Source organism: Lasioglossum baleicum, chromosome 4, assembly GCF_051020765.1.
Source record: "Lasioglossum baleicum chromosome 4, iyLasBale1, whole genome shotgun sequence".
Classification (NCBI taxonomy): Eukaryota; Metazoa; Arthropoda; class Insecta; order Hymenoptera; family Halictidae; genus Lasioglossum; species Lasioglossum baleicum.
This window is the reverse complement of record NC_134932.1, coordinates 21,009,671-21,026,549: the sequence shown is the minus strand read 5'-3', so window position 1 is coordinate 21,026,549 and position 16,879 is coordinate 21,009,671. Positions and strand designations below refer to the sequence as shown.

The following is a 16,879-nucleotide window of genomic DNA, read 5'->3' as shown; positions in this document are numbered from 1 at the left end:
ATCGTTATATGTACCTGGAAGTAATCTATATGGTTGCCGAACGAGAGTCAATAATTATTTACATTGCACGATTAAAAGAAAGTTACCGTTTGTTATTTGCCGTGCGTATCCTTAGACAGTAAGAGTTGATGCGCCTCACGGGAAAACGAGATAGCTTCTTGTATGTACGTTCTATACGTTTCCTTTTTTTCTTTACTATCGATCCACTGGCATACGAAGCTCGCCGGAAACACTCGTTTCCGTCACGTGGACCAATTTCAAACGATTCCCAACCTTGTCGATGTTTACGAACATTTAGCGTATCCTGCGCGGATATTCTAAACATCCTAGAGGTTCGAACGCCTGAAGAAATGAGCAAAACTCGACTCGAATCGTACTCGATCATCGATAGGGTGTTCATTTATTTACTAACAGCGGCCTTCCGTGTAAATGTTTAACCGTACGGAGAAACAATGAAAGAAGAAAAACAGCTGAAGCTTTTTCTGCTGCCACGTTCTCCGCATATTCACGTGGAAGAACGATAGCTAGTAATTACGCGAACATCCTGTATACTTTTATGGATACCTTAACTAGAATAGGTTGACTGATTGATAACAGGTGTTCCGCGATGAAAAAGATTAGGAACCATGGACCTAACGCTTAAACTAAAGCTACGTGATATCACGGTTCGAGTCTAGAATATGATCTTCCAACGGGGACGAATCAAAGACGAATTATAATAAACGAACAAGTAAACGAGAAACATCTTTTGGTCAAGCGCTTAGACGAATGATACAAATCGCTATTCTACTAGTGTCGCTTACTGCTGAATACCTTCGTTTACCGATCTGTGCGCTTACGTCGGAAACGTTTTTCTTTTTATTTTACATATTTACAATGCCGCCCCTTATCCATTTAAATCTAAACTCGCCGCTTCCGGTTCCCTCTTTTTGGCTCTAGCTCCGCCCCCCCCCCCGTATTTTGGTACATAGCGAATGATACATGATATATTTGTGTTTGCAAATCAGCAGAATTCACCAACAGACGTACGTCATGGATATAAGAGTTTATGCTAGAAATGTTGGATACTGCGCGACGAAACGGTCCTCGGATCGTGTGGTACTTCGAGGATAGCAAGTTCAAGACGACCAATTTAACCGCGTCTAGAAACTTCAGTGTTTACACGATGTAAGTCGAAAGTAAAAGGGCTTCAAGAAACTTATTGTTGGTCAAATTAAAACTGATAGTTTCATTGAGAGCGCACGCGAGTGAAACCTGGAGGAAGGCAACCTGATATACGCCGATGCAAAGTCACTGCGACGTTCAAAGAGAGTATCCGAACTAGAGTCTACGATTTTGAACGTGTACCAAAGGGACACGTGTGCACAGAATTCGTGAGCCGTGTATCCGCGTCTCTAGTATACACGTAATTATGCATTCTATTCTTAGTGTACACGGATATACAGAGTGTCCGAAAAATGTCCTTCCTTGAAAGGGTTGATTTCTGAGGTAATTTGAAGTTACGTTCTAATTTTATGTTCTCGAAGAAGAAAAGCAACGAAAGAAGCACTGATTGCGATCGTGTTAGGAATCTGTATTCGTTTGTTACACGTAAAAGAGACCTCTAATCCGAACGTGGCAGAGCTTTCCAACAGGTTTCTCGCATACTCTGACAGCCAACAGTTAATCCATCTTGGCCAGCGAACCAAAACGTTTTAATATATGTAGGTCTGAGCACAAAGGCTCGAACGGATAGTATTCATAAAAAGACGCTCGCTGCAACGCGGATAGACGGCGTTCTAAACGCAAAGAAATCGGTCAGTACCACACGAAAGTAAAAGCCCCGAGGCATCGCAAGCTGATTAAGATCCCCGATAAATGATCCGCCTGGCGTGGAGACTAAAATGTGCGACTCGAGCACGGGCCTCGAGTCATATAGTCCAGACCTGCACCTTCTCCGCGACGATGCACCAGCTCGCGTGGTCGTAGTAGGACGAGATGATGTGCAGGTTCTCCACGTACTTGTTGATCAATTGGTCCAGCTCGCCCTCTCTGAACACGTGATAGTACTGATGATAAGTTATGGCGCCGCCGCCTCGGTCAGACGGCAGAGACTCCTGAGACGACGAGGCGCTGAGAGTGACGTTGCTCCCTGTGCTGGTGACCAGACAGTCCGTGCTGCGTTTGCTGTTGTCCGGATACCTAGGCGGCGTCTCCTCGGATGCCGAGCGTCTCTGTATCTGCAGTCTCCTTTTCTCCGCGTACGATTTCGGGTACTCAGCGTTGTTGGACAACAGCGAGACCATACTGCTGCACAGTCTTCCGGTCGAGTCCGCGTGGCTCCCGTCGCTCAGGCTAATGGTATTGTCGATAGACTCACCTATGTCGCTAGACTCTATAGAGTTCGCTGACCTCACGTAAGGCTTTGCGGAGTTCTTCTCGGAATTCTCCTTCTCACCGATGAACTCCCCGGTGTTCGATACCATCACAAAATCCATGATGTCGTCCGACGTGCTCCTGTGCATCTCGACACCGCTGTTGTTACCGTTGTCCACGTTCTCGGTGTTCTCGGGGAAACCGTTGTTCGCGTTACTCAACCAGGCGATCGTGTCGGACAGATCGTTGTATTTAGAAGATTTGGTAGTCTTCGAGACCTCCGAGGACAGCATCGATGGCTGTTCACACTTATTATCCACCTTCTTGTCCAGGATCTGACTACTGCCGTTCGTATCGACTTTCTCTTCGGACGCCTGACGACTCTTGTCAGATCGCATCAGGTTCCCGTTCAGCCTCTCCGTGAAGTCTATCAAGTGCTGCCGGCACTCCTCGCTCCAGGTGTCTTCCACCGCTGGTAACTGGTCATCCAAGACAGACTCGGTCCGATTCTTGTTGTTCTCAGTGTTGACAGACGTCTCCGTGTCTCCTCGTTGTGCTTCGGCGCTGACTCGAGTGTGCGTTTTCTGTATTGCAGCCTCCACCGTGTCCTCCAAGGAGCTGGCCACGTTAGCCGCAGCCTTCAGCAGCCTGGAACACTGCGACGACGAGTCTGTCGCTGTTCTAGTCTCGTCCTCTTTCGAATCTGCCACGTATCCTGACGATTCCTCGTTGGTTGTGTCGCTGGGATCGGAAACGTTCTCTGCTGAGCTGTCAAGAACCTCGGACTCCGTACATTCGGACTTGTTGTTATCCTTTTTGGCGTACCTCTCGTCCGAGATTACGCTGATCACCGAACCCACGGATTCCGGCGACGACACTCCGCTGGAGTCACTGTCGAGATCGTCAGTCTCAGGATTGAACAGCTCCAGCGACAATAACCGAGGCAGAACCTTGGTAACAGCTTCCAGACGATTGCTAGCCGTGGACGAAGCTCGCCTAACTAATGGGAAAGAGGGCTTAGTCCTAGTCGCGAAGCCTGACTTCTGTTTTAGCAGCTCCTTTATCTGATTCAACATGACCTTACGACTCTCCTCCTCTTTACCGGTAGTCTCATTCTCTTTCTCCTTGCACGGCGTTTCCTTCGGTTCCACCGCGTTCGGTATCAACGGAGCGGTGTCGTCTATGGTTTTCGGTTCGTCTAGGTCCACGGTCTCGGACATGGACCTGAACGCGCGTATGGTCTGCAAAGAGGGCTTCTTGCTGTCGAAAACGCTATTCCTGCGGACCTCGATCTTCTCGTTCTTCTTCGTCTCATCTTCCGGAGCTGGGTTCACCGGTTGCTGATCGTTGTTGAGGCTGTCCGATATCTTCGGGCTGAGTATTTTCTCGCTGGATGAGGGTTGCTGAGTCGGTGTGGGACCAAAAAATGGTCTCGTGAACATTGGATTCAAGGTTCTAGGTGACAGTCCGGGAGGACTAGGCGGGGGCAGAGACTTACTGGTCGCCGGAAACTGTTTGAGCAGGGGAGACATGGAGATGAGCTTGAGTCTGGAGCTGGAAAGGTCCGGCGGATATTTGACCCGGGGGGAAGGGGGTGCCGAAGTGCTGCCCAGGTGATGATGACCGGTGGTAGCCGGCAGAATGTCGGGCACAGGCGCAACGTCCTGCTTTGGCACGAAGATCACGGACGCGAAGCTGTCCTCGGAGTCGACGCTCGTGTCGCTCTGTAGACTGCTGTCCTTGGACGAGTCCGAGCCATCTTCTCTAGACAAACGTCTCTCAATCCCCTCCACCTCCTTCTTCACGGTCGCGGCAGGCTGAGTCTTGTCGTTGACCTTCGCCTTGGATTCATCCTGCGAGTCGGCGGCTGGCGACGTCTCGCTCTCGCTCGACTTCCAGCCCTGCAAGATCTTCACGAAACCGTTCTTGATCGATATCCCCGAGACCTCGATGTTCGTCGACTGCTTGATTTTGTCCGTAAACCGTTGAAATCGCTTGGACGCGTTCCCCGAATACAACGACTCGCGCAGAGCCTCGAACGTCGTCCCTTTGTATATCAGGTCCTCGTTCAAAGACGCCTGCTTCATTATGTTTCGCTTGACCCGCTCCTTCTCCTCCAACCGCTCCGTGGACATCAACTCCTCGTTCATTGAGCTCTGCTTCAGGATGCTTCCTCGCTTCGAGCAGTGACTGGGTGTTACCTGGATTCACAATAATACGAATATACATAACGATAGCTTGAGCTATTACATATACGAGTCAATCAATTAAATGAATCGTTAAATACTTTTGGCAAGATGACTCTTCGGCAAAGCTATCTGATGCGTCTATGGTTTCTCTACGGTTTCCTTGCCAGATTTATCATTTCCTACCTGAGAGTCTGGAATGTCCTTATTTAGTTCTCGAATGGCAGTGTTAACAGGATTTTCCAAACCGGCGTCTTCGAGATGAGACTTCTGTTTGACCAGCCGCGGCTTCGATCCGCTCATCGACGACGAGGTCCGCGACTCACCGTCCAGGTTCAAATCTGACGTTAACATGGAACACAAACCCGGGATACTCGACCTGGATCTCACCAGATCTTCCAACCGTTGGATCTCTAAGATGTCACCGAGGCTCTTCGACTTTATACTCAACGAGTCCGGCTGCTTGGTCAAGCTCACGTTCACATCCTCCACTCGACGTAACTCGATAGGCAGCTCGTCCACGTCCGGCGGCTCCTCTTGCTCGTAGTCCTTACGATTCTTACCGCCGCCGTTCTGCCAACTCTCGAGAAACCACGGCCTGTTCCCGGATCCGCGCCTGCCGCCAGCTAGTTTCTGTCAATCATTGATAAATGCATCAGTGAGTAGACCTGCATTTCATGGAGAAGGAAGAAGCAATAGAAGTAGGGATGGGATCAAGTTTAACATATATGCACGCAGTGGCGCACCCAGGGGATGGCCAGGGTGCCAAGCCCCCCCCCCCTCGAGAAAAAATGTTTAGCTTCCAAAATTAAAATCGCGGAATAGCCCTTGACAGATATGTTGGCTAAAAAGAAAAAAAAAGATCATCACACAAAACCTAGGGCTAGGTTCAACTCGGCCCCCCCAAGATTGCATCCTGGGTGCGCCACTGTACTCACGAATCTAAGGCCGCTATTAGACTAGGCCACTGGTGGCGCAACTTGGTGGCGCCACCGAATTGAAGAGCTTTTATGAATCGGTAACTGGTCGTACCACCAAGCGTTCCGATAAACATTTTACGATAAATGTGGTGGTAATTTGAACGTCAATGTCGTCAATTGTTCATGTTTTCGTGATTCTGGTGGCGCAACTTTGCAACTGGTGGCGGCGCCACCAAATGTTGCCCGGCCGGTTGCCGATGCCGTCCACCAGATCGGCAACAATTTTTGGTGGCTCCACCAGTTACCGTAGTCTAATAGGTTACATTTGTTTGAATGCCCCACGACGTGCTGAGCCAGTGGCCTAGTCTAATAGCGGCCTTAGTCCAGTCAATGAATGCTCGTAAGGAAGGTGTAGAGTGTACAGGGAAATGGAAGGAACACAATTTTTAACTTTGGGACTTTGTTTGGACTAGTTAGGAGGTAAACATACTAAAAGTCCCTACTCCTAGGAGGTGAGCGGTGTACAGGGGAGCACGTAGAAGGTCCCCTTTTCCGGTTTTCCGCTTATATCTCGGAATTGACTCCAGATTGACTTCAATCAGTTTTTCGCTATCTCGCATAGTTTCCGAGATATCCGCGCTCAAAGTTCACTAATTGTGAAAAAGAAATTTTTGCCTCACGGTTTTTGCTTTATTTGACTAGCTAACTCTTCAGCACAATTAGTGAACTTTGAGCGCGGATATCTCGGAAACTATGCGAGATAGCGAAAAACTGAATCGAATCAATCTTGTGACACATTTTATCAGCTTTAATTTTGTATGGAATGGTCCTATCGCTAGGACACATAGTTTCCGAGACATAAGCGGAAAACCGAAAAAGGGGACCTTCTACGTGCTCCCTGCACCTCGCTCAGCTCCTAGGAGTGGGGACTTTTAATATGCTTACCTCCTAACTAGTCCAAACAAAGACCCATAGTTAAAAATTGTGTTCCTTCCATTTCCCTCTACAACTTTTCGTTGACTGGACTATCTTCAATCAACGAAGTTTTATTTCATGGGTTTCCATTGCTACTTAATAGCAATCATGTTTCAATGATTATATTCGAAAAGTATTCATTTTATACAAAGTGATATCGAACCTCGGAATGAGTACTTGCAAGTTTCGAAAAGATACTTATAAGTGTTTCGATGTTGATAGGAATCGAATTATTTAGAAATCAGAACCGCATACAGTAGGTTTTAAACTTTCTATTTATTAAATTTGTAACTATTTAAGAATAGTATTTCATTTACAACACTTGGTGATAATCTATTTCTTTTTCTATCCATGATAGTTCCTGCTTTTACAATAATGGACAGTATAATTGATTTTAAAAGTAAAAGAAAATGATTAGAAAAATCAAGAGAATTTCTGGTACGATATTCATAAAAGTTTCGAATCTGTTCGACCAAGATTCCAGTATACTCTTGCAAGTATGTATTACTTCCATTTACCAAAGTAAATTTGTAAAAGGTTTGAAACTATCTGGCATAGGTTCGAGTATACTTAGGAGTACTATTTCTATTTTTCGAAGTACTTGTAGAGAGTTCGAATTCAATCAAAGTTTGAACCTGTTTCCGAGGTACTTGATCACATCCCTAACAAGAAGGTATTAGATCAGAGCATGATCTAACTCGATGAGATGCACGATAAACTCGGTGCGACTCGGTGGCGCAATTGATCGACGATTTCGTGCACGGATCTCGTTCAACAGTCTCGGGTTTCCCTTGGACCGTCCAAGGATCTCAAAAATTGTCCGAGTATGTAATCTCTCGGATCGCATGACTGCGTCCGGGGCGCATTCCGCAAGCAGTTACCCTACTTTTTGGCGCGAACATTGTTATGGTTGCGCGCTAAATCGATAGTACGCTTCCCGACAATTCAGTTACGTATTGCGGGGATGGTTATCGTGTTGAGACGTGTATACACGACAAGTCGAAAGAACGGTGGGAGGAGGAGCGGTAAAGGGGATGGAGAAAAATAGGGAAAGAAAGAGGGGAAGAAAGAAGCAATTTAGACAGGGTTGCACGCGACCACGCTCGCTACCCGAAGCACGTGACAACGACAACGACTTCAAGGAAACCCCTGGGCGGCACGGGCACGTTACCTGCAAAGCACGACGGAAAAAGCTGTAGCAGGTCTCGTTTGGGCTGGACAGGCTGCTGGTCGACGGCGATGGACTGAATATCGGATCGATCCAATAGCCTTTGCTCTTGCATTTTCGTTGGCTGTCCCTGCGAAACCAAGCGAACTCCATTAGCTATAATTATATTGTTCGACCCGTTCCCCCCCCCCCCCCCCCGCTCCCTCGCCAGAAAAGCTCTCGCGAGGGAACAAGGACAGGGGCTCGCGAAATGTAATTTCGCCGGGCAATTTGAAATTGTTTTCAGGGACTTTTTCCTCCCTTCGAGGACGATCGTGTATGCGAATTTCGATCTTGCCTTTCAGACTCAAGTTTGTCCAATTTACATAATTAACGCTAGAACCGCGGGCTGCAAATTTAATACACGATCATCGAGATCGTGAGTTACATCTACGGGGATTTATTCAAGCAATTTAGTCCTTTGAAAATCACTAAAGATCTGAACAAATACAATCTTGATATTCTTATAAAGTAAGCATTGTGATCGGTGAAAGAATGAATAATGATTGGTAGGTACGTACTTTTGAGCGTTGTGAGCGGCATGTACGTCACTGACGTTCAACGTGCCCGAATATTTCGACTTGATCTTCGAATTGGCGCAGTAGGCTTTGGGCCATGGAACTAAGACATCCTGAGACTGGAACTGCGAACAAAAGAACAAAAGATTTTAAGATAAGATTTCATAACAGTATTTATATATAAGTCTAGAAGTTTAGAAAAGTAAAATTGAAATCGCAACAGGCTGAATTTTCTAAAAGTATTACGACGATGCAGTCGCAGTTCTATTTATCGAGTTGACCTTTCGAGAGGGAGAGACACACGTTTCTTGACACACGATTCATTCAATAATATGAAATATTCTATCGTTTTTCCAGCAACCGATGGAAATTCAGTGACACTGTTTTGCATTCGAGCGAGGAGAATGTGTTACGCGAAGGACGATAAAACTGCTCCCCGTGTCAATTGATAGAATTCATCTTGAACGTGTTGCAAGCATGTAAAGAGCAAACCCTGAAAAATAGAAATGCCGCCGATATATCCGAACGGTTTACCTTGGCTATATGCATCGGAACAATTGTATCGATTGACCGTCATGCTCGCGTGGGTGTATTTCATAGGCTCCGTTCGAATACCGTTTGCATTCAATCGTATCGGATGACGACATTTTTAAGCCGATTCGAATAGCATGCATCGCTCCGTGAATCCCTCAAGTGACCGATCGTTGATCGTGAAACCGTCCCGAGTTGTCCAGCAATACTTTTAAAGCTGTGCACATCAGGATAAAAAGAGCTTACAGAGATGACATTCGACAAGCACTCGCAATGATCAAACTCCATTCCTGTCCATTCATAACTCTGAAACATTGGGTTGGGGAAAAAGTTTCTTCGTATCCACCCGATAGACGGTCTTACCGTGTCATAACTAGACTGCGGATCTTTATGCATTTATAATATGTCGAAATATGCAAAATACATATATGCAAGATGTATGCAAGGTGTATATGCTAAATACATTGTATATGTATAGGGAATGCATATACATTTCAAGAAGGCTGGATACAAAAAACAGCTCGATGTTTGGGTGCTTGGTGAGTTAACCTTGAAAAATTTAATGGATCGACATCTTTGGCGACTCGTCAAAAATTAGGAGAGCTTGGTTGGGAAGTTTTGATGCATCCATCGTATAGTCCTCATATTTCATCATCAGACTACCATTTGTTACGGTCTTTACAGAACTCTCTTAAGTTGACTTCAAAAGAGGCCTGAGAAAATCTCGTGTAATTAGTAGTTTTTCGCCCAGAAATCACACAAGTTCTACAATGACGGGATTATATCTCGAAAATGGCAAAAGGTGGTCGATCAAAACGGCACATACTTGATCTAATAAACATCATTTAAAATATGGAAAAAACTTGATTCATCTCTGTATTAAAATACAAAGAAACTTTGTCCCCAACCCAATATTATATTTATTCACTAACACTAGAACTACCGCGTACTCAAAGTGGCTAGTCCGAATAAGAGTTTTTCGAATATTTTTTTAAAAATCTAGACGAGTAAACAAAGTTAGTCGTGATCGTAAACGGCCCAGTATGCAGACGGCGTCGATAAAAATAAGGTTGCAGGTGGAGGATTAATAATCGTGTTGTAAAGAATCTGACATTTGGTAGTTCTAGTGTTGAAGGTTGCATGAAAAGGTTTCGTTGAGTGGTCGTGATTAAAAAGATCTTCGAGCGTGTTTGTCTACCGAGATTTTAGATAGTGCGAGCCTAGATTCTTTTAATAGAACTTTTCTATCTACTCGTCGGAATGATATATCGACGTTACAGTTGCTCGGTGGTCTAGTTACCTTCCTATGTCTTTGTTCCATAGCCCATACGGAGATGACTAATCGGCCACCGATTCGGAGCACTCGCGCGAGTTCTTTCAGCGCGTGGACCCTCCTTTCCGTGGTGGCGAAATGGTGCACCACCGCGATCGACAGGACCGCATCGAAACTCTCATCTCGAAACGGTAGGGCCAAATTGTCGCAAATCAGCACCTGCAATTGGCGAATCAACATTTTTCCACCACTTCTTCAAGAACTGTTCAACTGCTTAAGCATATCATAGTACATATGTATGTATATGATGAATAGACTGCGGATTTTATACATTTATGACGAAAACGGCCACGCATCATTCAAAACAGTGATCATATTAAAAAGATTTAAGGACATCAGTGTATTAGTTTCAGTTTAATAAGATAATTGAATGATGAAAAAATTTTTTATTTACCACCTGTGTCTTGCAAACGACGCAAACATATTTTATTTTGCATAAATATCCGCAGTCTAGCCACGAGACTATGAGAATCCAGATAAAAACTATCAACATTCATCATCCCGTGACTAGAGTACACCGAGGAACAATTTCTTCCTGAAACGTCAGGGTCCCCGGCAATGATTCAGCTGACACTGCACGGTTAAAAGTGAAGTCGAGAGGAATGCATGCATGTACCAGTTCCTCCGATATTACGTTCACGGGCAGCGGCAGCAGCAATTAATTTTCAATTGATATACCCGGAGATCGAGATATAGAACCGCGAGATTAATATCAACCGCACAGTCCTCGTACTCGTTTCGCTTTCGTTCGGAAGCATAGCCATGCGGTTAATCAGAAGAAGGGAAAAACAAGGTTTTCCCGGGCGGGGAACGCTCCGGATACAATTAAACGCGGTAATTACGATTAGGCCGATAGAGCAGCCCAGGATACGGATGTAAGAGTCGGTTTCCTGTGATCCCGAGCGACGCAAGGAGGCCCCCCGATCGCCGATCGCAGACCGTGTTTTCATCGAAATGATATATTCACCTCATTTTCCTTCTCACGCGCGATATCCGTGAAACGCTTGCATCGGTCCACTCCCACCTTAAAGATGCTGTGATTAACGCTCAGGTACTTCCCGTTGCCACAACCTAGGACAAATAAAGTCGAGAGCGTGAGGTAATGGATCCCCGAGAAAACATTAATCGCAAATTACTGTTTCGAAACACTCTGATCAACGCAATTCCGACAGCCGTTGCGAGTAGGGATGGGATCAAGTTCAATACACTAAGTATGTGATATACAGGATACAACGGAGTGTACATTTTCTATCTTTAAATATAAGAAATTTAAAAATAAGCTAGGTGTCTTATTGTTTTGTCGAGGACTGTATAAGTACTTAGACGTTGACAGGAATCGAATCTTTCACAAGTAGCAGCCGAATCTTGGAAATCAGAACTGCATAGTCGGTTTTAAGCACTTTATTTATTAAATTCGTAACTATTTAAGAATAGTATTTCAATTTACAATACTTGGTTTTAGCCTATTTCTTTTTAATCCATGATAGTTCCTGCTTTCGAAAACCTGCTTTCTTTCCGAAGCTACAGAAACAGAAGTGGCTATTATAGAAAGATATTCACGTGCAATTTTTGATAAAACAGGATACTTCATTGAATTTGCCAAGGCCTCCGGCCCCCCTCCCCAGTGTGCCATTGCTGTAAGATCATTACTAGACTGCGGATCTTTATGCAAAATAAAAAATGTTTTCATTGATTGCAAGACACAGAACCCAAATAAAACATTGTTTCTTGTCTTAATTATTGTATTAAGCTGAAATTAATACACTGATGTCCTTAAATTTTTTTAATACGGCCACTGCTTTAAATTGCACGTACCCATTTTTATTATAAATGCATAAAATCCGCGGTCTAATCATTACACAAGTTCAAGGGCAGCAAAGGTGATAATGAAGTTGCACGCGCGGTGTCGCATAACTTGTTTCAGGAAGTTAGAGGAGGTACAGAATCCGACAAAGGACCTATTTATAGAAGCAATGGAATGGTCAGTAACTTCGTCAGAATGGGGTCAGCTACAAAGCTGTAGGTGGATCATTTAGCACGAGTACTGTTGGGATAGAGAGTGATAGAGGATCCTCTGGCCAAGAGTAGGCGAAATTAATGGTTAAACGCGCGGGTGTACGTTTAGGGGACAGGCAACCAATGGATGTCAACGGAATATCCTTTGGTGTTTCGTGTGGTCCATCAGGAGTAATTACTTACGAGTTTGGGAGGATCGCAACTGCCCTAACTATAATCTTTGGAAACTTGGGATCGGAGGATCATTGGGATCAGCAAGTTGAATATTTAGATAGGAAGTAAAAATAGAAAATGAAGGGTAAAGATCTAGTAATCGATGTGGTTCATTGCGAATAATGAGTAGACTACTTATGAGTAGACAACGGATGTTTATGCATTTTCCAATTTTTGTAGACAAATTTTAAGAAGGTGGAATTAAATAAAATCCTATTTTCAATGGGAACAGCCTTTGTAGACCTAAAACCAATAAAAATTGTACAAAATCCTATCGAATTTTATATTATAGCCTTTTTTGAATATTTTCATAAGCCATAAATGATTATGATTGTTATGCATTTATGAAGAAATTGAAGAAATGATAGAAACAATAGAAGATTATAAAAATCTCAGAATATTGTAATGTTTTCAATGCAACAAAACCATTGAAAGATGAAATAAATTTTTATTTTACTCCTGCGTCCCCCCCGCAATCAATGCGGAACATTTTTATTTTGCATAAAGATCGGCAGTGTACTTATAAGTTTGCTACTGTGTAACTGTAATGTTCGTAATCTTGGGATTAGAGGATCATTGGGATCAGCAAGCTGAACATTTAGATAAGAAGTAAAAATATGAAAGAAAAGCTAAAGAGCTGGTATAGTAAATTTTGCAGTGTATAAAAGAAGAATGTTACTACAGAAGATAAGAGCATGAAAGTTCACAGCTCGACGCACTGCGGTGAGATTGTGAAAACTGTCTATTCGCCGGAAAATAAATATGGTTCGCATTTACGGTCTGAGAAAAGTTCACGCAGGGTTATTAGGCGATGTTTGCCTACAGATAATAAGTGGGAAAGGATCGCAGATAATTGTGGAAATTAATGTTATATAACCGGATCGGACGTAATGTTCGGCCGCATTTTCCAGGAAAACTCTCTATCCGCTCGGGGACCGAATTCCACGGATCGCAGGAAGATGAGGACGCGGGGTTACGAAATGATAAAGTTGCGAGTGTTTTGGGTATGTGAAAAAGTTTTGCGAGATGTACGAGGGAATTTCGCATCGACCGGAGACAGTTCGAAGGCGATGACGGAGCACCGAATCGTATTCGGAGCGACGAAAATCGGTCGGGAGTCGGGAGGGGTATGCAGAGGCGAGAGAGCCGGCTTCAAAGTTCGCCGGTCGATGAGTTTGTGTAATCCCGACGGAGAACGGATCCCACGGTATTTCAGCGGCGGGATCATGCGACGTGGGATCAGGCACACGGGGCTTGGGCACCGGTGAACGCGAGCTGCACGGATTCGCGTCGATACATCCGCGCGGAGGTCAATTGATCATGTGAAAGCGCGAGTGACCGAGGCTGCTGGAGTCGAGGAAAACCCGAGCAGTCCAAGGAACGAAGCCACGTGTCCGGAAATGGTTCAACTGGGAATCCTCAACTCTTCTTCATTTCGCATCACAATAAAATTGTGGTCTGAGCGAGAATTGTTTATAGGATAATGTTATAAAGGGCCCGCCAATTTTGAGACACACACGGTAAATGCAAATTAAAAATACAAGGATTGGCGATAGAATCAAATTTATTATTATTTTTTTTTTTAACTTCGATCTATGCCGTTTGTGGGTGAAAAACGTAAAAAAAGAATTTGTATCCATTTTTCGACATTATAAAGTTGATTTTCGAGGTTAAAAAAATTATTTTGTAATAGCCCAATCCTTCCCGAATAAAACAAACAAAAATGTAGCTCAATCGGACAAACAGTTCCCGAGATAAAAATTCGTAAGTGAGGCCCGTTTTCGCCGAAATGGGCAAAAATTGAAAACTTTGAAGGCCTGCCATTTCTAAAAAAAATCGAAACCGGCAAAATGATGACTTAAACCCCCACTAATTTCTCATGGACTACAACATATTTGATTTAGAACAAAATCGACGATGGTGCCTGCAAAAAGTGATCGATTCGGCATGGAATGACCCTTTTATGTTTTGGATGTGGTTTATTGACGTAAGCTTTGCTCTTCAAGAACCCCCACAAAAAAGTCAAGAGGTGTCAACTTGCACGAACGAGAGGGCCATTAGACATTTCCATTTTTTGAAATTAAGCGTTCGCCGAATTTCGATCGCAACAACTCGATAACTTTAATTCAAACATTCAACTAACAGAAGGTTATATAGATGGCAGAAAATAAACATTGCGTCGCTTTACTGCGTCCCTGTTGGCGGACCCTTTAGTAGAGATTTCAGTCTGAGTTGGGCATTAATCAATTAAAATTTTAATCAAGATTGATTGATGTGTACGAATAAAAAAGGTAATCATTGAAAAATCGACGATTGATTCAATCGTTTGATGAAGTTAATCGTCAATTGTTGATTAAAAGAAGAAATCGTCGAAAAATCGGAGACTAATTTAATCAATTGTTGAAGTTAATTAATCAATTATTCGATTGACGATTACTAGACTGCGGATCTTTATGTAAAATAAAAAATGTTTGCATTGATTGCAAGACACAGGAGCCAAATAAAAATTACATTCTTCTTTCGATGATCTTGTTAAGGTGAAACTAATACACTGGCGGCCTTCAATCTTTTTAATACCTCCACTGTTTTAAATTGTAGTACCCATTTTTGTCGTAAATGCATAAAATCCGCAGTCTAACGATTACAATTGAAAAGAATGTAATCGTTAACCGTAATTAACGACTAAAGTAGGAGTTTAATTGTTAATTGGGATTAACGATTGAAGTAGAAATTTATTCGTCAATCGTTGATTAAATTTTTGCCGAACTCTGGTTTCAGGGGAATGGGTGATAGAAGTTTGACTGACCGATGTCGCATACAAGGGCTCCAGGCTCCAGTTCCTCGAGGAATTGATAGATCCGTGGCCAGTGTCTGCTTTGGACAGTCTTTTCGGCGCATTGTTCGTAAACTTCGTGGACGTAGGCTTGCTCCAAGGCCACCGACCGAGCTACGTGCTCTCCCTCGCTTTCAGACATCCCTCTCGTTGAGATGGTTTACCCTCATCCACACGCGTGTCCGTGATACTGCAAGCAGAGCAATGATCGTTCACGTTACATCTACATCGGCACAATTCAGTATAAAACATGCAAGACGCAAACATTTGCGATTTAAGAATCTTAGAAAATTTTCTAACGCAGTGATCTAAATCGGAAGACCTTTAAGTCCAAGGACTCAACTTACAAAGAAGACCTCTAAGTCTGTGGATCCCAAGCCAGACAATTCTAGAATCCAAAGACACGCCTGACTCCGGAGTTGTTAACTAGAACCACTCAATCGAAAGACGTTACCTTGAATTTCTAGGTTTAGCGATTCTTCAATGGTCCTCGAGTTTAGATACAGTGGTACCTCGGTATACGACCGTAATCCGTTCCTGATGTTTGGACTTATACCGAATAGGACGTATGTAATATATGTATACTATGTACACATATATCAAACCAACCTTTCCCACAGAGTAGGGCAATAATCAACTAATATTTAAAATCGACTAATAGTCTTTTTGAATGTTAGTCACAGCAAAATAGTCATTAGTCAAAACTTTTCGATTAGTTAGTGATAACTAAATGGCAAATAGTTAGTCACAGCTCTAAGTAATCGTTAGAGCTATTGCTTATATTAGTGAATTAGTAGTTGATGATCAGTCATCAATCTTCAGTCATCAGTCACTATTTTGCGATTAACATACATTTGTATTATTAATTAGTTATGACTAACTAATCAAAAAGTTTTGACTCACGACTATTTTGCTATGACTAACATTCAAAAAGACTGTTAGTCATTTTTAAATATTAGTTGATTATTGCCTTACTCTGCTTTCCCATAAGAAGTAATGTAAAAATGATTAATCCGTCCTCATGTAAAAATGAACTTGATATTGATATTATATTTACATTATAGTGGGGGGTCGTAACATAACTTGAGCACTGTTGAAACACAAAAATAAAAAATTAGATTTATTATAGATTTTTAAATTTAAACTCTGCTTAATGCTAAAATACAATAAAAAGCAAATGATATTGTATTCTGTGGAAGAAGAGTTCCCTTGCAAGTTTTTTCTTTTTCCGTCTTCTGTCGCTTTTCATTAGGCTCAGCTAGTTTGACTTTTACTAGAAATCTTGTCCAAAGAACTTTGTTTCTGTCTTCTCAGAATGTTTCTAAAGTGTGCAAAATTCACACAAAAATGTATGTCGTATATCCAGCTCATTTGTCACGTCCAAACAGGACGTATTAGTCCATTCAACGAAAAGTTGTAGAGGGAAATGGAGGGAACACAATTTTTAACTGGGCCTTGGAGGAGGTGAGCGGGGAGCAGGGGGGCACGTAGAAAGTCCCCTTTTTCGATTTTCCGCTTATATCTCGGAGACTACGCTATAGCGATTAGACCATTCTATACAAAATTAAAGCTGACAAAATGTGCCACACGATTGATTCCATTCAGTTTTTCGCTATCTCGCATAGTTTCCGAGATATCCGCGCTCACACTTCACTAATTGTGCTGAAGAGTTCTTTTTCACAGTTAGTGAACTTTGAGCGCGTATATCTCGGAAACTATGCGAGATAGCGAAAAACTGAATAGAATCAATCTTGTGGCACATATTGTCAGCTTTAATTTTGTATAGAATGGT

General features: G+C 43.2%; 1 protein-coding gene across 2 annotated transcripts in view; it reads right to left on the bottom strand.

Moving 5' to 3' along the window:
* Positions 1–810: 810 nt before the first annotated feature.
* The window catches only part of Fid (class I SAM-dependent methyltransferase fire dancer), a 55,598-nt gene continuing 39,529 nt past the window's right edge, over positions 811–16,879 (bottom strand). For both annotated transcript variants that reach the window (XM_076422879.1, XM_076422878.1), the window contains 7 exons: positions 15,061–15,277; positions 10,993–11,096; positions 9,993–10,184; positions 8,165–8,286; positions 7,608–7,734; positions 4,728–5,174; positions 811–4,556 (listed from right to left, as the gene is read on the bottom strand). In XM_076422879.1, coding sequence (XP_076278994.1) covers positions 1,911–4,556; positions 4,728–5,174; positions 7,608–7,734; positions 8,165–8,286; positions 9,993–10,184; positions 10,993–11,096; positions 15,061–15,229 — 3,807 coding nt within the window. In that variant the 5' untranslated portion in view covers positions 15,230–15,277 and the 3' untranslated portion in view covers positions 811–1,910. The remainder of the gene's footprint in view (positions 4,557–4,727; positions 5,175–7,607; positions 7,735–8,164; positions 8,287–9,992; positions 10,185–10,992; positions 11,097–15,060; positions 15,278–16,879) is intronic.